The sequence below is a fragment of the Grampus griseus genome, assembly GCF_964374135.1.
Source record: "Grampus griseus genome assembly, chromosome: 17".
Classification (NCBI taxonomy): domain Eukaryota; kingdom Metazoa; phylum Chordata; class Mammalia; order Artiodactyla; family Delphinidae; genus Grampus; species Grampus griseus.
The window spans coordinates 68134253-68155104 of NC_139011.1; the positions used below are offsets into that span (position 1 = coordinate 68134253).

General features: G+C 37.4%; 1 protein-coding gene across 1 annotated transcript in view; it reads right to left on the minus strand.

The window, feature by feature from the left end:
• The window catches only part of PREX2 (phosphatidylinositol-3,4,5-trisphosphate dependent Rac exchange factor 2), a gene marked incomplete at its 5' end in the record, with an annotated part of 281798 nt that overhangs the window by 85634 nt on the left and 175312 nt on the right, over positions 1-20852 (minus strand). The window contains 8 exons of the mRNA XM_082675204.1: positions 834-977; positions 3943-4045; positions 8169-8386; positions 12496-12537; positions 18207-18335; positions 18967-19057; positions 19768-19850; positions 20637-20731. Coding sequence (XP_082531330.1) covers positions 834-977; positions 3943-4045; positions 8169-8386; positions 12496-12537; positions 18207-18335; positions 18967-19057; positions 19768-19850; positions 20637-20731 — 905 coding nt within the window. The remainder of the gene's footprint in view (positions 1-833; positions 978-3942; positions 4046-8168; positions 8387-12495; positions 12538-18206; positions 18336-18966; positions 19058-19767; positions 19851-20636; positions 20732-20852) is intronic.

The window sequence follows — 20852 nt, forward strand, 5'->3', positions numbered from 1 at the left end:
CAATGCAGTCTTGAAAACTCAAAAGAAAAAATGAAATGTTCTGTGGTACCACTCAGAGAAATTGATACAATCTTGATCACAGCATGAATTAAAAAAAAATCATACACAAAAAGATACTACACAATAATCTGAATTTCTTATCTTTTCTGGCAGCATCTGTGACCACAGAAATAAAAAAGATCCTAAAAAAGATCCTAAAAAAGATCCAGGACCTTCCCTGGGAGATCACGTCACTGCAAGAATCTTCTTATTCATGTTATTCTTAATTTCTTCTACTGCAGTTAACACTCATTGTTTATTTGCCAAAACAATTTTTTTACTATGAAAGGAATACATTTTTACTGACAAAAAAATTGACACAATGCAAAAAAACTTAAAGATTAAAATATCATCAATTTAATCATCCAATGATACATTTTACACACATGTAAGTATATACATACATGTATGACATAATTGACACTATAATATAAATTCTTTTTTGTAATCTGCGTGGGTATATCATCAAACTTCTCCTACCTCATAAAATATCTTAACCAACCAATTTTAATGGTTCTACCATAATTTACTTAAGCCAAATTAATTTATCTTTATTTAAGCCACTCATGCCTTATTTCTCCACTATAAATAATGCTGCAATCCTATTTGATAAATATTTAAACCATACAAAATTCTTTCCTTAACAAACATTCCCACCAGTAAACATATTACCTAGGTACTATGAATAAATTTTTGAATTAATGAACAAAAAGGATAGTCACAAGTACATTTTAAAAAATTGATAAAGATAAAATAATTTAAGTACATGAAGTATAGTAAAGAAAGCAGTTTACCTTGTGCAAAAAGAACAGGATGAATTTTAAACCCTCCTCCGTTTTTCAACCTTTGCGGCAGTTGTTCAAAATGGTAACTATCGATGTAGAAGTAAACTTTCAGAGCTTGCCGGCTTCCTTCAGCTTGATAAGTAAGAGGAACATCTAAAATGACATTTAATGTTATATTACTTCCTAAAATCAGGATATTTTATTTAGTACATTTGTTAAGCTTTAAAAAGAATCCCGGGGCTTCCCTGGTGGCGCAGTGGTTGAGAGTCCGCCTGCCGATGCAGGGGACACGGGTTCGTGCCCCGGTCCGGGAAGATCCCACATGCCGTGGAGCGGCTGCGCCCGTGAGCCATGGCCGCTGAGCCTGCGCGTCCGGAGCCTGTGCTCCACGGCGGGAGAGGCCACAGCAGTGAGAGGCCCGCGTACCGCCAAAAAAAAAAAAAAAAAGAATCCCGAAAATTACTAGAAACTAATATATTAAAAGTACCCACGTGTATTAAAGCTCAGGTTTGGCATACTGACAGTGCTATTTGGTGAAAGAGTATTAAATCAGGTTCTCATTAGCTAAAGCAACAGATTTATTACTGTACTGTATATAAAATTCTGTAATAGAAAACTGCGTTACACTTTAACACAACAGGTGTCTCACTTAACTAAATGAGAAGTTTAGCTACACATGGTATGGAATCACAATTTCCCAGGACAGCTGCCTCCTTCATATTTTAGTCAAGATGAGTCCTTGGGGTACACTTCTGAAGTAGTGTGCAAGAAACTGAGCACATAGCAACCATTATCACAATTAGCACGTGTTTTGCAAGTTCCATTCCCCGAGCACCAGATCAAAAATGCCCTACCTGTCCCTTCATTTTCATCCTTTGCTCCTTTTCTATTTCCTGTCATGCATTCATATTATCTTCTAATTTATTATCAAAATAACTTATTTATCTCACTTATTATTTATCTCTGTTTAGTTCTCTATTGTATCCAACACTTGGCCATAAGTAGGCACTTAAGAAATTTTTGATGAATAAATGATTATAATTTCTAGATAACAGATTAAATGAATATTTATTGAGTCCCTATTTATTGTACTAGACATTGGAAATGTGCAAATAAGTAAAAACCTTTCCCAGACCTGAAATATCTGTTTAGATCTTCTACCATAATACATAGGGGATCCTCAGACCTATGAACAAACAAGAAACAGAAAAATAACAAACTGCTGAAGATTTCTTGGATCGACAGACACATTTTAAACCTATCTGTGACAATGTTGAAATGGTAGATAAATGATCATAACTTGCAGAAACTATAGATTAAGCCCTAGGTGTTGCTATTTCTCTGGATGTATACTTCTAAAACAATGCCTTTGTTAGGTTTAATGATGGCCAATTGCTAAAGAAAAGGGATACTTTTCAATCTTTCAATTCAATTTCATAAAGTAACTTCTTTGCAACATTAGATACAACCAAGTTCTGTTGAAATTCTATTCTTCATTCTGCACAGCAAGTTTGTTTATCCTTCTACGTTTATAACCATAAAGCCTTTCTGCCTGATGCACTGTATAAACTGAATTGATATTTGTTCATTCATTTACTTGAAAAAAAATATTGGCCTTTTTGTTCCAGGCATCTCTTGAGTGCTAGATATACAGCAATGAACAAGATAGGTTTTGCCATCTTGGAAATTGTACAGGATGAATAAATGAATCAAGATAGTTAATGTGATTATATTTGTACACACTAAATTTTTTTTTTTTTTTTTTTTTGTAGTACGCGGGCCTCTCACTGTTGTGGCCTCTCCCTTTGCGGAGCACAGGCTCCAGACGCGCAGGCCCAGCGGCCATGGCTCACAGGCCCAGCCACTCCGTGGCATGTGGGATCTTCCTGGACTGGGGTACGAACCCACGTCCCCTGCATCGGCAGGCAGACTCTCAACCACTGCGCCACCAGGGAAGCCCCACACTAAATTTTTTGACACTTGGATAAAATAATTTTTAATTTTCATTTTTAAGCGGCAAAAATGTAGACTATGTGTCTACTTCTTCAGAATTAAATTATAAATTTTATCAATTATTGTCAGATCAAACAACTATAATGTCTCTGTATATTCTTGGCTCTAAACACTGTTTTCATTGCTTGCTAACACACTGTCTACAGGATCAACTGAAGATAAGGAGTGGAAACCCAACTCAATCAATTTTGCTAAGTAATAATTATATATTTGAGTGAACGTTTTGCTGGCCTCAGAGATTATCCACATAGCCAGAAATGTTAGGGCAGTTCTTTTATTAAAAGAAGTCTTGACATGAAAAAAGCAGCAGAAAGGACAAATGTTCTGTGATCCCACTTATATGAGGTACGTAGCGTAAGCAAATTCAGAGCCAGAAAGTGGAAGAGAAGTTACCAGGAATTGGAGAAGCGGGGGAGGGTAGTGATTGTTTAAGGAGTATGGAGTTTCTGTTTGGGAAGATGAAAAAGTTCTGGAGACGGATGGTGGAAATGGCTGCACAACATTTTTTTTTTTTTTTTTTTTTTCCGGTACGCGGGCCTCTCACCGTTGTGGCCTCTCCCGCTGCAAAGCACAGGCTCTGGACGTGCAGGCCCAGCGGCCATGGCTCACGGGCCCAGCAGCTCCGCGGCACGTGGGATCCTCCCGGACCGGGGCACAAACCCACGTCCCCTGCATCAGCAGGCGGACTCTCAACCACTGTACCACCAGGGAAGCCCCATGCACAACATTTTGAATGAACTTAATACCACTGAACTGTACACTGAAAATGGGTTAAATGGTAAATTTTATGGTATGTATATTTCACCACAATAACAAAAAAGAAAGAAAAGGCAATCTTGAGTAGCACAATATTTGACACACACACTCCGAAAAAGTTTTAGAGGTCAGACTAATAGCTAAAAACAAAAGTATAAAATTAGCTGTAAATTTAATTTATATATACTTTCTATCACTTCCCCAGTTATTACTATTTTACCCTAAATATAATATTTTATATAAAACTTAAACTGCATATCAAATATATTCATATCAAAGTTATGACATATGTTGTCGTCTGATGCCAAAGAAATTTTACAAAACATACATGAAATATTTAACTACTTACTTGCAACCAGTGGTTCCTCTTCTGATGGTTTAAAGTAAAAAGAAACCTTTTCCAAATCAAATAGTGCAACCAGTGTATCTTCTAGCATGGCTTGTTCATCTGTCTAGAAAGAAATAAAAACAATACATGATATGATAGGATTGTTTGGGATAAAACATAATATAACATAGTACAATGTAACAACTCCAGATCAAAACTAGGTTCACTTGTGTTTTATTTAAGTACAAACCAAATTATCAACACATCTAAGAATTTACTGCCTAAAATGAAATTAACAAATCCTCAGTTATGTTTCGTTTGTAGTTTTATATTTTCTCTGCTGTCTAAATGATTTTTTCAGTCTATTTTGTAGCTAGATTCTAGTTCTATTGATTTTGTTTATTAGTTACAAATGTGTACACACGAAAAAATGCTATTTGCCTCTAAATCTCTATAATCTGACAAATATAACAGCTGAAAGACAAAAATATTGTTTTCTTAAAAAGTCCAGTACATAATGGTCATCGTACTTTACGATAAGATAACCTGTGCATTATTCAATTTGCAATTTGTGAAAACTGTGATAAAAGCAATTTGCATGTATGTAATGATTTTTCTTCCAAAGAGCCTGGGGACAAGAATCATTTTCACTTGCCTTTATGGGGCCTTAATCTAGAATCTTGTGAATATGAGATTTGATTTGTTTTAATCATTCATTTCATTCCTACAGCATATTTTACAGCTGAGGCAGGTAAGGCCCAGACATGGTAACAAGTTCACTGCATATCTCAGTGACATCATCTTTCTATTATTGGATCTGGCCTTCCTATTAGCAGTTCAGTGCACTATCTAAAGTCTTTTACTAATTTCCTCATGAAAGAATAATTAACCTAATCATACACAACTTTTCTTTCAAAGGTACATTTGTTTCCTTAAGAATGTCAATGATCCTTTTTTTTTTTTTTTTTTTGTGGTACGTGGGCCTCTCACTGTTGTGGCCTCTCCTGTTGTGGAGCACAGGCTCCAGACGTGCAGGCTCAGCGGCCATGGCTCACGGGCCCAGCTGCTTTGCGGCACGTAGGATCTTCCCGGACCGGGGCACGAACCCATGTCCCCTGCATCGGCAGGCGGACTCTCAATCACTGTGCCACCAGGGAAGCCCAAATGATCCTTTTTAACAATAATTTTAACATGCTTTACCCGCATTTTAAAAGTTGCTGTAAGCTTATAGCCATATTTTGGGGGCAGCATGAGTAGAGGGTGAAGGAGATGGTAAAGAATTTCCATTGTGTATGGGAAAAAACCCACTAAGGCAGCCTCAGACCCCAAAGAAGGACTGCATGGATACCGAAAGGTTAATAGCATCATCACCTTTGTACCTTAGTTTGGTACTTAATATAATGGATGGTACACAGTAAGTGCTGGATAAATATTTATAAGACTGTTACTTTTTAAAGTCCTTTGAAGCAGCAGAAAAATGCCATGAATCTGGAATTGTAGGGACAGGACTAAAGAACCAGCATTCTTCCAATTGAGAGGAATACACACAGGAAGAAATGTCCCAAACAGGTTGCGCTCTGATTGTAACTTGCAGATGTGGCTAAACCCATACCCAAGGACCTAGGACTGCGCTCAGAGCCCAGGAACACACAGACCGCCAGTGCCTGCAGCTCCCAGGGAGCTCTTCACTGTTCTAGGAGGCCCTAAGCGCTCTTGTTACAAAGGCAGAAAGATTACAAGTTTCTTCGACTTTTTTTTTAACTACCTTTGAATTTTTTAAATCAATTCTTTAAATAAACTTAAGGGTTTCATAAGACCTATTTAAAACAACAAAACAGCTTTCTTGAGATATAATTCACATATCATAAAATTCACCCATTTTAAGTATACAGCTCAGGGGTTTTTAGTATATATGCAGAGTTGTGTAACTATCACCATCATCCGATTTTAGAATATTGTCACTACCCCAAAAAAGAAACTCAGTACCCATTAGCATTCATCCTCCATATACCTTCCTCCAATCCTTAGCCCCAGGCAACCACTAGCCTATTTTCAGTCTCTAAAGTTTGCCTATTATTACATAATAATGTAATCAAATAATGCGTGGTCTTTCGTAACTGGTTTATTTCTCTTAACATGTTTCCAAGGTTCATCCATGTCGTAGCATGTATCAGTACCTCACTCCTTTTTACTGCTGAATAATATTTCATTGTATGGATATACCCCAACTTGTTTATCCACTCATCAGACAGCTCATGGACATTTGGGTTGTTTCCACTTTTCAGGTATTATGAATAATCTTGCCAGGAACATTTGTGTACAAGTTTTGCTAGAATATAAGTTTTCTTTTCTCTTGGATATTACCTAGGAGTAGACTTTCTGGGTCATATGGAAATTCCACATTTAACAATTTGAGGAACTGCCAAAATGTTTTCCAAAATGGCTGCACCATTTTCCATTCCCCCCAGCAGTGTCTGAGGGTTACAATTTCTCTACATCCTCACCAACACTTGTGCCTGTCTGTCTTTTGGATTGTAGCCATCCACATCACTGTGACATAGTATCTCATTGTAGTTTTGAGTTACACATCCCCAATGGCTAATGATGTTAAGTGTCTTTTCATGTGCTTTTGGCCATGTTATATCTTCTCTGGAGAAATGACCATTCAAATCCTTTGCCTGGGGCTTCCCTGGTGGCGCAGTGGTTGAGAGTCCGCCTGCCGATTCAGGGGACATGGGTTCCCGGTCCGGGAAGATCCCACATGCCGCAGAGCGGCTGGGCCCGTGAGCCATGGCCGCTGAGCCTGCGCGTCCGGAGCCTGTGCTCCGCAACGGGAGAGGCCACAACAGTGAGAGGCCCGTGTACCGCCAAAAAAAAAAAAATTCTTTGCCTGCTTTTTAATCGAGATGTCTTTTTATTCTTTAGTTTTAAGGATTCTTTATATAGTCTGGATATGTCACTTACCAGATGTATGAATTACAAATACTTTCCCCCATTCCTTGAGATTTCAAATAAATGTACCAGCACTTGCCTAGACAATGGCAGTTTTTAAGAATAGAAATGAAGCCTCATTCATTAATTAATTTGTTCAACAAATACTTAAAGCCTACCATGTATTAGGAAGAGTGCATCTTATCTTACGTAATTTTTATTTGATAGGCAATGATTAATTAGTATTTATTTTGTTTTTAAACACTTTTCAAGCGACTTATTTCAAAGTTTTCATTAATTAAATCTTTCTTATTTGGTTATATTAGCAACCAAATAAAAAATTCATCACCCACATGGAGTATATAGAGTCTTTTCAAAAGAATCTAATCCTGTTTCTCTGAATTTCATTCAGCTGAATGGACTTTCTTACCTTACCATTCCAGAACTTTTTATGACCGTGCAGTACAGCAATTACCCCCCTGTCCTCAATACCATTGAAGAAAAACATTATTTTGATGTATAAACTCATATACAATCGTTTAAAAACTCAACCATGTTACTTGGTAGCTACATTTTCTATGTGTACTTTAACAGATAAAATACCGTCTCATGTTTCAAATCAAAATTATATTTAACACGCACCTTAAGTTTAAATAAACTGAACATATTTGCCTTTATACATCATGACAACTATCAGAACCACAGGAAGTATATGTGAAAAAACTCTAAGTTCACCACAGTTTTATCAAATATTCCGAGATGCTTTCTTCATCTCCGCTGTGGACAACTGATGCATAAACACGGAATATTTTACAGTAATTAAGGCAATGTTCTTAGATTTAACAGGAAAAACATGCACACAAAGGAAGGAAATAAAATCATTTAACACATGCAAATTCTAACCAGATTGTCAGACAGTATGGCATGCAAGTTGTCAGAGCTCTTCTAAGAGCACGTTCCAGAACATCAACCTCAGGGGGAGCTCAGGTCTCATGGCAGACTCTTCCTTCTGGACTGCAAATAAGCAACCGCAGCAGATACTCTTTCCTCTGCTGACCTTTCTCGGCCGGTGCTTAGGGATACAGGAATTGGTAACAGATGGAGGCTTTCTCAGCTTTTAGCAGCCATTGAGAATAAAAATCAGGAAAGATATTTCCACATACTTATTAAAGTTATATTTGCCCATGGAAAAACATATCCTTTTAAAGGAGCTGGATGACTGTGGATACAATAACGAAGAACCATGTTTTATTGGGAATAGGTCCCAATGTACGTTCCAGTTGACACAGCCAGTGGGAGGCATTGTGGTTCCTTACCAAGTTTGGTGACAGAAGTGACTGAAAGTGAAAAAGAACTCCTGCATTCGCTATCTGGTCCAGCCACCTTCTGCTGGCTTCCCAAGTCTCCATCTCATTTTCCTTGCTGTTGTCAAACATCTGGTTTAAGGCGGCCATGAGCTGCTCGGAGAAGGCACAGACTGTGGCCACAAGACTCTGGCAGAAAACCATGTCTCTTCGGAGCTGTGTCTCACTGTCTGTGATCCAGGAGAACATAAAGGCAGTTTTGGAAAACGTCATAGTTGAATAAGACCAATTCATTCAGCATTTGCATTCACTGTTATTTCATCCGTTCCCTAAACTCACACCATGGGAAGAATGTGAATTTGAGCTCTATTCATGAGCACATACGTTTGAGCAAGTATGCCTTTTAGAAAACACTGAACACCCAAAAATGTTAGAAACATTAAGCTCATTTTTCTTAATTGATATTGTAACTTTATTTTGCGATCACTAAATTGTTTTATAAAACTCAATAAGCCTTTATTTTATTTACTTTATTTTTCATGATGGAACACAATTTGTACTAGTACATGACACTTTCCTAAAGAAAACTCAAAGTCCAGTTTTTCAGTTTGTGCTGGTAAATGAAATAAAATATTATTAGTACTAAATTTTAAAAAATTACCTACTAGACCTATTCAAATATTAATGTGAAACACACATGGGGAAGAGTATCATGTCCAATTGCTTGTAATAATATGCAAATCTGCATATCTTAAATATGCAAATGTATCTCCTGAAGTCACCTATTCAACTTCATAAGGTATAAACAGGTCCAGTTCATAAACTCCTATATATTTTTTTGAAATAGGTAAAATATTTGCAGTTCTAGCATAAATTGATTTTTACTAGCATTCTTATTCTGCAATTAACCGGAATTTTGATTGACCCACTTTGAAGGTATGTTTACCCTGTGAAGTACCAGTCCTGGACCTCAGGTTTTTCAAATGGAAAGCAGCTGTGCCCCTGAGAACCTGATCCGAAAAGGTTCACTTCTCTGGGGCGCTGGATGTAACACAAACTACATAAACAACACGAACACCAAGCCATACATTCTGTACACTGAGAAATCTCTTGTACTAGAGGAACGGCACAGGTAAATATCATCGTACTCCCAAAAGTGCACTGAATATTTTGAGAGCTCAGAATCTCCTGAAATGAAGAAGCATTGTCAATAATTAGTGTATAACGTAGATAAACATGCTGCCTTTACTCAGCAATGAGTTCTTGCTTTATTGATAGAAAGGCATAGTTTTTAAGTTGTTTACCAAGAACATGGAACACCTGCTTTTAATGACCCTCAAAGCATGTGTACACATAATTGCTGCTTGTTACTTAGTTTCACTGTTAGTAAAAGCTACTCTTGAAAATTTTGTTAGAAACAGGATAATATATTAAAAATATTTAATTATATAATAAAAATATTCATTGACTAGGTGGAACTATATGAACTTGCTGTTTTAGTAGGTCAACATGATTGAATATGGCAACTCCATATAGTTCAACCTGTTAATTTAACTAACAACATGTGTTAGACATTTCCTTTAAGTAGTTATATACTATGTTCCTGCTCTAATAGACAGAAAAGAGCGTTTTACAGGTCACTATAAAATGGCTAAACTGGGAAAGAACTTTGTCCAATTCTCAACTAAGAAAAAAAACAAAACACTTATTCCGTTGTGCATAATTTCTAACTGGGTGTAGACATTCAACAAATATTTACTGAATGAAAATAATGAACCAGTAGACCAACTAAGAAACAAATGAAATAAGGTAAATGAAAATGTATGAGCTCATTCTCTGGCTTCTTGAAATGACTGGATTTAGTTTGACTTAAAAGGGTGATCCTTGGGCTTCCCTGGTGGCGCAATGGTTGAGAGTCCACCTGCCGATGCAGGGGACACGGGTTTGTGCCCCGGTCCGGGAAGATGCCACATGCCGCGGAGCGGCTGGGCCCGTGAGCCATGGCCACTGGGCCTGCGCGTCGGAAGCCTGTGCTCTGCAACGGGAGAGGCCACAACAGTGAGAGGCCCGCGTACCGCAAAAAAAAAAAAAAAAAAAAGGTGATCCTTGGTCTATGGGCCCTCTGGCTGCGGGCCACCCTCCTCCCCTCACCACCCAGCAAACTTGAAATCATTCTTCAAGAGTCAACTCATTGAACTACTAAAATATTATCTCCCTTTGGGGAATGTCCTCTCTCCTTCAGGAAGTCTGCATTTCTTTCTGCCCCTGCAGGTCTGGGGGTGTCTCCCCCTACTGAAGGGCTAATGACCTAGCATTGTGAGTTTGCTCACATGCTTGTCTTCCCCCAGGGACCGTCAGCACATCAACGCCAGGGGAAGTGGCATATCATGTGATTTATGCTCAGGGACTTGAGAGGCATATAATCTGCTTTCAACTTCCCGTTCTGCCAATTTTAATCTACACAATTCTAGGTTTCAGATCCCTATTCGTAAAATTGAGGTTATTCCTACTTCTTAGATCTGTGATGAAGATAAATGAGATAAAAACATTTAAAGCACTTAGCAAGGTGAAAACGGACAGTGATATTATCATGATTCTTCTTTTCCCTAGCATCTAGCATGGTGCCTGGCACATGTGTGCTCAGTTTTATTGCTAAATAGAGAAGGAACATCGTGACAAAGAAAGAAACCCAATAAGCAAACTTTCAGCAAAAACATACAGGTCTTTTCCTTTTAATTATGCAGCTGTTCGAAAGTCACAAGTGTCCATCCTTTACCAAAGCTATTCTCATTCCTCATTTTTATCAATAAGAACTACAGCAAGAATCACAACAGCTGCTCCCAGCTTCTAGTAAAAGAAGAAAAGCAAGTTCTGGTTTTTTTGACAGCTCGTTTATTTTCGCCAAGTAAAAATTCCCTTGTAGTGGGAATACACTCAAAACAAATGGATTTTTACCTATCAAAGGCTTCCGTTTCATTTCAGTATTTAAGCACCTACTTAAATTCATCTTCTACAGACATGTTTAAAAACATTAACACTTAATTTAGTCTCAACTGTTTAAAAAACTCAAATTCCGTTGTAAGTTTGCTGATCTGAAAAGAATGAGATGGTTTCTAGACATGCAAGTAATCTGTCATTATTCTGAGATTGTAGGGGAAAGAAAGCAAAATAAACAAAGAAACAAAAAGAAGAGATCAGAGAGACAGAAAGACAGGAATAAAAGACAATTAAGAATAAGGTTTAGCAGACCCAGTCCACCCTTTTCAAGTGAAAAGCATAATGTTATAGCCAACAATATGGAGTAATCTGGCTATGTTTGGTATCATTCAAATGTAACATAGAAAAAAGGAGTAAATCAAGTAGGAAAAAGGAGAATTATGATAGAAATAGAAAAATGAAATTGAAATCAAAATAAGGACAGCCATCTGAATATTAATAAATAAAGCAATGCATTCCAGGACCATTTCTGGAATTGGCAGAACTAAGTTTGAATTTCAAAACTGCACCTACTATTTATTTATTCACCCAGTAAGGCATCTCTATGCCTAATCTTCTAGATGTTCCAAAGTATGTGTTGATTGACTACCATGTGCTAGTTATTCATCTGCTTGAATGTAGATTTCTTCACCTTTAAAACTGTGGAAACAATAATAATATTCTCACAGAGTAGTTGTGAGAACTCAGTGAAATCCATAAAAATGAGGTCCATCGACTACGCTGTCATTATTAAAGCTCAAAAAATGTAAGATACTTTTGATATTATTACTCAGTCAAAAAGCAAAGCAAAAACCAAGCATCAAAAAAAACAAAAGGCCCTCTTGGTTAAGCTGGCTCGTTCATTCATTTATAATTTAAATTTTCCAAGTGTGACAGATTGTAAAAGTGCTCACAAATTCTTCCCCTCTCTGTGTCCATGCCCTTGCAAAACGATTTCAGATTGAGAGTCCTCCTATCAAAAGCACAGTCTGTTTCTCCTTAAATCTGAACCCGCCTACATCCTTGCTATAACAAAAGTTAGACACAGTTTCACAAAAAAGCCTATCTGTACAATTAACTTTACCAAAACCTCCTCCCTTTCTCCTTTTAAATTATATTTTGTAGAAATATACATTTATATGTTTTCATGTTTTTAACCTTTAATTGAAGATGAGCATATGTTTTATGTTTTTATCAAAATACTATCTAAGTATTTTTTTAATCTCTGCCAGGCTTTAGAAAAGGTAGAGATCATATTTCCATCTATTTTGTAAACAGCTGAAGACGCTGCCTTCATATCATAAGACATCTAAGGTCGTGGGCTATAATAATCTCAAATAGTAAAAATAATGTAAAATATTACCTGAATATTCAAGAAGAGCCAGGAGTATCCTACACTTTACCTCTGCAGAGAAAGAAAACATACCAGTCAGTTGTTCAGTCTTTTTCTGCAACTAACATCACATTTTAACTGTGTAGTAAAAATTAGCACAACCTTATTATATACATTAGATAATAAAAATCCCATTCACCTGACATGCTATTTTTGCCTATCTACCTATATAAATTCTACTCACTGCTCAAGACCCTAAAATCTCTTCCAGATCTGAATTACATGAGCCTATGAAACAGCATTCAAATCCTGCTACCGTTGTAGGTCATCATTAGCTGTTGCAGCTTGCGTGGTGTTCTCTGAACACCTACAGCTATTCTGGTCTTGATCAATAAACTGTCAAATAGTATTTTTAAAATTTAAACTTTTAAAAAATATATACAATATATAAAGAATATATGTAATATAATATATAAATATATATTAATAAATATGTGTATGTGATATTGTGAATTATCTGTGTATTATTATTAGAAATATATGTATATATTGTGGCTTTCCTATCTGTAGGTCAAGATACAGCCCTATAAGACAGAAAAATGCTAAGTATTTCCAAATACTCTTCTCACCCCATCCCCACACAGGGCCAATCACAGATGTCTGATAAATGATGTGTATTAACATCATACTGATTGCTATGTGCCCAATGAGCTCTGTGTCCATTTGCTTCCAATTGGTAAATAGTTTACTTGCAATAGGAAAACATTAAAACATAAAGAGTTCATTTATGTAACCAAGATTATGGGAAATAAAAAAGGCTAGGTTGTACCCTATTCTAAATAGGTTCACAGCAGAGTCAGAGCAACGAAAGTAACAGGTAAGAAATGCAGGAAATGCCTGAAAGGGCATTAAGTTTTACGGGTGAGACACAAGAACAAACGGATTTCAGAGGCAGAACAGTGCACTGGACTGAGTCAGGAGACCCATCTGTTATACACTAGCTTTGTCATCTTCAGTACATTGTTAATCTACTTTTGAGTCTCAACTTGCTCATTCATAAGTGATAATAACATCTATCTTATCTATTTTATAGGACTGTGTATAAAAAATAAATGGGAATATATATTAAAAGCCTTGGAAAATTATTTAAAGTGCTGTGTACCCGTGAAGCGCTATTATTATTGTAACCTGGATATGGCTAAAATTGGTATCGAATTTTTTTTAAGAGAGTCTCAAAATTTTTTAAATTTTCAAAGTTCATTGTCAGGGGACTAAGTACATATCCTAAGAGTGGGAAATAGTGTTAGCAAGGGAACAGACTAGAGAATAAATGCCAAACATTCAACAATCTAGCATAGAAAAGATTTTATTGTACCATTAAGAGATTGAGATTGGGATACAACTGGAAAGCCCTATTGAAAAACGGCTTTCAGCCTCAGATTGATGAGTTTAGATTTAGCTAACAGAAAATAACTAGGCTCTGAGGCAGGGTACTGAACATGATATTTTAGGAGAATGAATCTGGTGATGGTGTATATGAACCAGAAAAGATAGAGACAAGGGATTAGCTAGAAAACTATTTTAGTAACTGAGATATGAAGAAAAACGGAAAAACTGAACAGACTTTTGAATTAAAAAGAAGAAGAAGAAGCAGCTCTTTAGGATATTAGGACAAAGGCAGAGAAAAAAATGAAAAAAAGTAGGTTGCTAGAGAAATAGGAGCTTTTAAAAGGAGTATAACTTTTGTAGGCAACAAAGAGTTGAAACGTCACTAACAGACATTTGAATTTAAGGTGATGGTGGATCCAATTTAGATGTGTATTCTTCCCCACACCACCAAGCAACTCTTCAACCCCAGTTGGGTGTCCTACGATTCAATTCAGTTCTGACACTATCTACCTGTAGATCCCACAGGGTAAGGGCTCAGCCCCACAGGACTGTCTCCCCACCCACTCACCCTCCTTCAGACACCAATCACAGGTCCAGGTTATCATCTGTGCTTCTGACCAACTGGCTGTACACAGGAGGTTCCAATGATACCCTCCTTGGGTTCGATTAATTTGCTAGAACAGCTCACAGAACTCAGAGAAACATTTTACCTACTAGATTACCAGTTTATTATAAAAGGATGTAACTCAGGAACAGCCAGATGGAAGAGGGCAAGGCACAGGGCAAGGCGTGGGGAAAGGGCACTGAGCTCCAGGCACCAACACAAGTTCACCAGCCTAGAAACTCTCCAGTCCTCTCCTTTTGGGTTTTTATGGTGGCTTCATAACATAAGCATGGTCGATTAAATAACTGGCCATTAGCACCTGAACTCAATCTCCAGCCTCTCTCCCCTCCCTGGAGGTCAGCGGTGGGACTTAAAATTCCAACCTTCTACTCACAGGGTTGGTTCCCCAGGCAACCAGCCACCATCCATTGGTGATTTCCAAAAGTCACCTCATTAACATAAGAAAAGACAGCTTTATCCTCTCATCACAGGAAATCTCAAGGGTTTTTTGATCTCTGTGCCAGAAAAGGGGATGAAGACCAAATATATATTTTTTATTATAAATCACAATACCACAGTGGGCTAACCACGTAAAAATATCTTCAGTTAGCTGACACTGTGATTCCGTAACTTAGCTGAGGAATTAGGAGATTATCTTAGTGATACCACACAATGACTCTGTCCCCCATTTAGTCCACTATTTCTTCTGCTCTCCTCTGCCCTCAGTTTACAGGCTTTGAGTGAATGGCATGCAGTGTGATAACTTATGAACGGCACTGGAACAGTCCCTCCTACATAAAGACCATACACTTATTATACCTTGATATCATATTTGGTATATACTTGCTAGGATATTTTGAAATCAGAGATGAAGGAATGATGGGGTTTGGAACAGGCTACCCCCAAACACGGCACTTTGGCATATTGAATTATTTTAGGCTGAAGGAATCTGAGAAACAGTGAGGGCAGGAAGGACTCTGACCACCTCCCTTTTCCCCCAGAAGCAGGTCATAAGCTGCTCAGGAGAGCGATACCCAAAGGAAAGGATCATCCTTATCTCCAAAGAGGGAGGGATGCCAAGAGGAACAGGCCTTGCTGAACACCCCCCCCACCCCACACTCCGGTTACTACACTTAGCTCATACCCTTTTGTTCTATAAATTTTTCCAGGACTTTCTACTCTTCTTCAAACCTAGTATAAAGACACTCAGGTTTAACCTTTTCTTCTGGTCTTCATTTCCTTATGAAGGCTCCCGTGTTCATGTAAAAATTATAATAAATAAATTTATGTGCTTTTCTCTTGTTAACTTGTTTTTCGTCAGACTAATTTACTGGGAGAGTTAAAGAAAAAAAGGATATTTTTTTCCTCCCCTACGGGAACATCAGAATGGGGTCATCCCAGCTATACATATACACCCTGACATTCCGGCAAGGTAACATTATGTTAAACTTCCAGCCCAGACCTAACCTTCCATTAAATCAATCCTTCCATAAAGACAATTTGGGAAATAGAATGAAAACCACTTTAACTTGAACAGGATGAATTCATGCTGAACGGGTGAGGTTACTTCTGAGTCTGTCCACAGAACAAGGATCCCAGAGCTGCTGCTTCCACCCCATACAACAGGACCGGACACCACACAGATCACCAGGAAATGGTAGCTCGTCCCCTCCCTTGATGGTCCACTGAGCTGAACTACTGATTGTTTTAAAAGACTCACTTATCACGGTGACAATCACAGCTCTTACCCAAAGAGTAACTGCAGCTCTCTGAGACTTGCAGCCAGGGATGCAACTTAAATTCTGCCAAGAGCCCTCCCTCTGTTGACTCTATTGACTGGAGGACTCAGCACAGCCAACCATGCTCAATCAGCTGCTGGGCTCCCATGACCAAGAGTGACACTAATATTCACAACATCTATCAATCAATCAATATATGTAGATAGTTGTCATTGCGATGACTGCTCATTGTGAAAAGAAGTACTGAGTATATAAGGCAGGACTTGAGATGAAAATGTAAAATTCTTAAAAAAAAACTTTTTAAAAAATAAGTTTTTTGCCCTGCATTAGAAGCTACTTTCTTAAAGATAAAGCTCTTCAAAAAACAAAACGAAAGAAAAAGTGTTAAGGGTTTCTTTGTTCTCGATTGATATTGCATTTATTCTAAAAACAAATACAATGTAAAAAGAAAAAATCAGAGATGATGAGAATAACTGCATTTAGATTCACAAATTGTAACTTCTAGGAGTGTTATGACACTGGCATCCACTCAGCGAAAACATACCTTTTACTCAGTAAAGTATATGCTTAAATTCCTTAAAGCTCACAGCCTTTAAAAATATGTTTGTCGTTTTTGCTGTTCATTATTTTGGGGGGTTTTAAATTCAGACTTCTGACTGAACGTGATGTTACAATGTGTCACAAATAATCATTATATTTAGCTACAAAATAAAGATACAGTCAAGAAATCCAGTTGTCAAGAATAAAAGATTTCATTATACAATAGAATTTTGTGATTTATTTGGAGTTTTCCATTTCTGTACAAATTTCTTCTCTATTGATCTCTAAAGAATACCTCAGCTGTTATGCTTGAGTATATTTCTAGGCAGAAGACCGGGCAATCACAGAACATTTACACCATCCCTGTCATTTAAGTGAACACACTGAGGCACGAAGGAGTGACATCACAGGCTCAGACCCTACAGGGTGTAAGAGCTGTCTTCCATCAGCAAAGCATGCAACTCTCTCTAATTTACCCTAAAAAAATGGTAGTGATGGGTTAAAAAATGGTGGGTTATGATGTAATTCTGCTGATTACTATTCACCACATCCCAATGACATACAAATGACGGGGAAATACAGCCATGATATTTATTGTACAGGTTTCTCAACCTTAGCCCTATGGACATTTAGGACCAAATAATTCTTTGTTGTGAGGGACTGTCTGGTACCTTGTAGGACGTTTAGCAGCATCCCTGGCCTCTACCCACTAGATGCCAATAGCATGCCCACGATTGTGACAATGGAAAAATGTCTCTAGACACTGCCAACCACTGGTCTAATACTGGGAAGAAAACCACTGATTTAGACATTACAAAAAAATTAAACAAATTTCTCATTTCATCTTTTTCACCACAATCACTTTAGAAACTCTCAGAATTTTCTACTTAATAACTCTGACCCTAAACAACATGCAACCAGGCTCACTAGAGTTGTCCTGAAGTCTTTTATATCTCCAATCAGAGGCTGTATCAGTTATGGGATGCTGAGTAGACAAACTTATGCTAGTTAATAACAATCAACTTAGACAAACGCTTCTGAAAGAGAAACTTAAAAACTAATGATGCAACCTATGTCATTCTTTTGATTCTCACAGACTCACGATTGATTTTGTAGACTTTCCATGAAGTATAGCTTCATACGTTTTGTGAACCCTTTAGGAATTTTTCTCATACTGTTTCATGTTATAAAATATGAAAATCCCTCCACGTTCCACTTGTCTTCCTAAGAATGAGCCCTTACTTTATTGCCTGAGAATATTTTCTGTGATACAGTCCACGTCATTTAGATCCTTGGGACACAAGGTTCTGTCATCTTATTCCTTCTTTCCCTCCTCCGCCTTCACTCACCCTTTTCAGTCCTTTTATTTTCCTCCTAACATGAAAAACTTCAAAAAGTAATCAAGGCATGATGGGTTTTTAAATGAGTATTGCTAATGTCACGGTATGTTCTTTGCTTTTCATCCTGACCTTCAACAAATTTTCTGATGTTCTGAGCAAGATTCCGGACACTGCTGGGAAGGTTCCAAGGATCTTGCTTGATGTGAAGCCTTAACCTTTTTGGACAACTCAGCTTTGGTTCCATTTCCTGCTGAAACTCTAAATAAACACAGAAAAGCTCTCTTAAGTCTCAACCATTTACCAGTTCACAAGCCCATAAACAAAGAATCCTCTTTCTTTCATTCCTGTGGTCCTAGGCTATTATCATGGTAGCAATTTCTTTAGCTCTATCACAGGAGAAAATCTGTTAAATCTAAAACAACGTCAAATCTTATTATTCTCTTTTTACAAATGTTTAAACAGAGGAGCGAATTTAGATAAAAACTCTATTTCAACATCCTAAACTAGACGTCAGAAAGTGGGAGCTCTAGATCTTGTTCTGTTTGCCAACCGCCATTCCCCAAACCCCTCCCCCCATCACTGGGCTACCTACCACCAAGTAGGCATTAAGTCTAGTTTCAGCAAAAGCAACTCAACACTTATATTTCTTCAATTAACTCATTCGGTTTGGCCCCTACAGGCACTAAACGTTTTAAACTTTCAAAGAACTCTAAAAGGCCTTGATTTATATATATATATATATTCAACAATTATCCAAATAGAAGCAGTATTAAATGAATTATGAAATGAGCACCCAGAACTTTTGTTCTCAGGCCATGCTTTTGCTTCACTATACTGTCTCCCACTTTTGTTTCCCAGTTGCCTCTAACAGTTACTTTGTAAACCTTACCTTGTAACCCTCGACCTGGTGTCAGGTACTTGGTTTGCTCAAAGGCCCTCACAACAGCTTGGCCTTTCAGGAGATTGGTAATGGAATCCACCTATCATAACAGCAGAGATTTCTGGGAGTTACATAACTTCTCGGTATTTCCAAGAGTCAACCTGGTAAAATACTTTTTTCCTCAAAGCAACAATTATTTTTGAAATCCCATGCTGCTTGCAAAATCTATCTTTAAATAAAATATCAGGATAAACTCACCTGATAACATTTACAATGACATCTCTTACTATCCTACCAAATATTCATACAAAATATAAATTTTCTTTATAAAAGAAGTAAGAGTTCTAGAATTATTTTTTAAAAACACCTAAAAGTTATCATAATCCTTTTCAAAGTGGTAAAAGCTTCTACACTATGAATTTTGGTTGTGGATATAAATTTTTTAAAAATGCAAAATACAACATGAGCACAAGACAACCCTGTGCTTCTTGAGGTTAGGAATGAAGGTGAACAAGAAATGTCATGGAGGAATCTGAAAACCCACAAAGAAACAAATAATGAACAGAATAACTCCTGTGTGTAGGACACTTTATAATTTTCTAAAGACTGTGAAATACTCGACATTCATAACAATCCTTTGGGTTAGCTGGCTGAAGGAATCTCTTTTCCATTGTAAACTATAGAAATTAAGGTACAGGGGATGCAGGAACAGATTCCGTTCTGACTCCAGACTCCTTCCACTATGTCTGAAAAACGAATTTCTGACAGTTTAGTCTGTGGAAAAAATACCCACAACTGTCCCAACTGTACCTGGCTGAAAAGATGCTCAAGGCAACTGTGGATCTTGTCCTGTTTATCACGAGAAATGCGAACATTCAGGGGAAGCTCATCACCTAGATATTAAAAATAAATCATTCATCTTATGTTTAACATTCCAAAGCATTTTAATGTCAATAAAGTAAAAAATAATTAAACACTAGCTCTTATTCCATACATTAGTTCTCATGTTCAGAAAAAGAATTCCAAAAGCTTTAATAACTATTAGGATGTCAGATTACTGCTCCTTCAAAACTGAGATGAAAGCAGAGGGTCTCACAGAAAGAATCCTGTGGTACCCACATTAATGATTCTTTCAAATGGTGAATTTTTCTAATGGTCAAATAGTTGGAATAAACTGCACATCTAAAAATTAAGATTTTTCCTAACTCGATGGAAAGTCTTTTTCTTAGCACACACAAAATAAAACATTTATAAGGTATTTATTTCAAGCAGTGTTTTTCTCATCACTCCCTTCCCCACTGCCCATCAGGCTAGCTCAGGTGCATCTGCTGCCTTCAAATCCTGCTTCAAAGCCCATCCCATCTCCTTACACAATCAGCAATGCCTAATATCCTAGAAAACTTGTTTCTTGTGTACCTATCATACAGGTACCATGTAGTAACACAGAAATATCATGAAACATCACTTATTAACATAAAAATTAGTTTGTTTCTTCCATCTCTTTAAAAATTCACTCTGTTTATAATGGGATTGGGAAGCTGACTTTCTCAAGCATGTAAAACCGAAAGGCAGTGTGTGTGGCCACCGAGAATGGCTAATGAAAGGTAAAAATGGATCAGGCAAATTAATCCCTTAGGTTCGGCATCATCAAAGCGTCCGCGTGCCTTCACCAAACGCACCTGAGTCCATCTCATCGCTGTGAAAATACGAGCTGCACTGGCTGCTGCAGATGCTGGTGAAGGAGGTGACGGAATTCCTATTGCTGTTGCAGTCGCTGCGAAGAATGAGGTACGTGTCACTTTAGCAGTGCATCTGGCAAAGTTTCCCTGCCACTTCTTACTGGATAAACTTATTATGTCACGGTTATATGTGTTAATATGCTTTATAGAAATTTA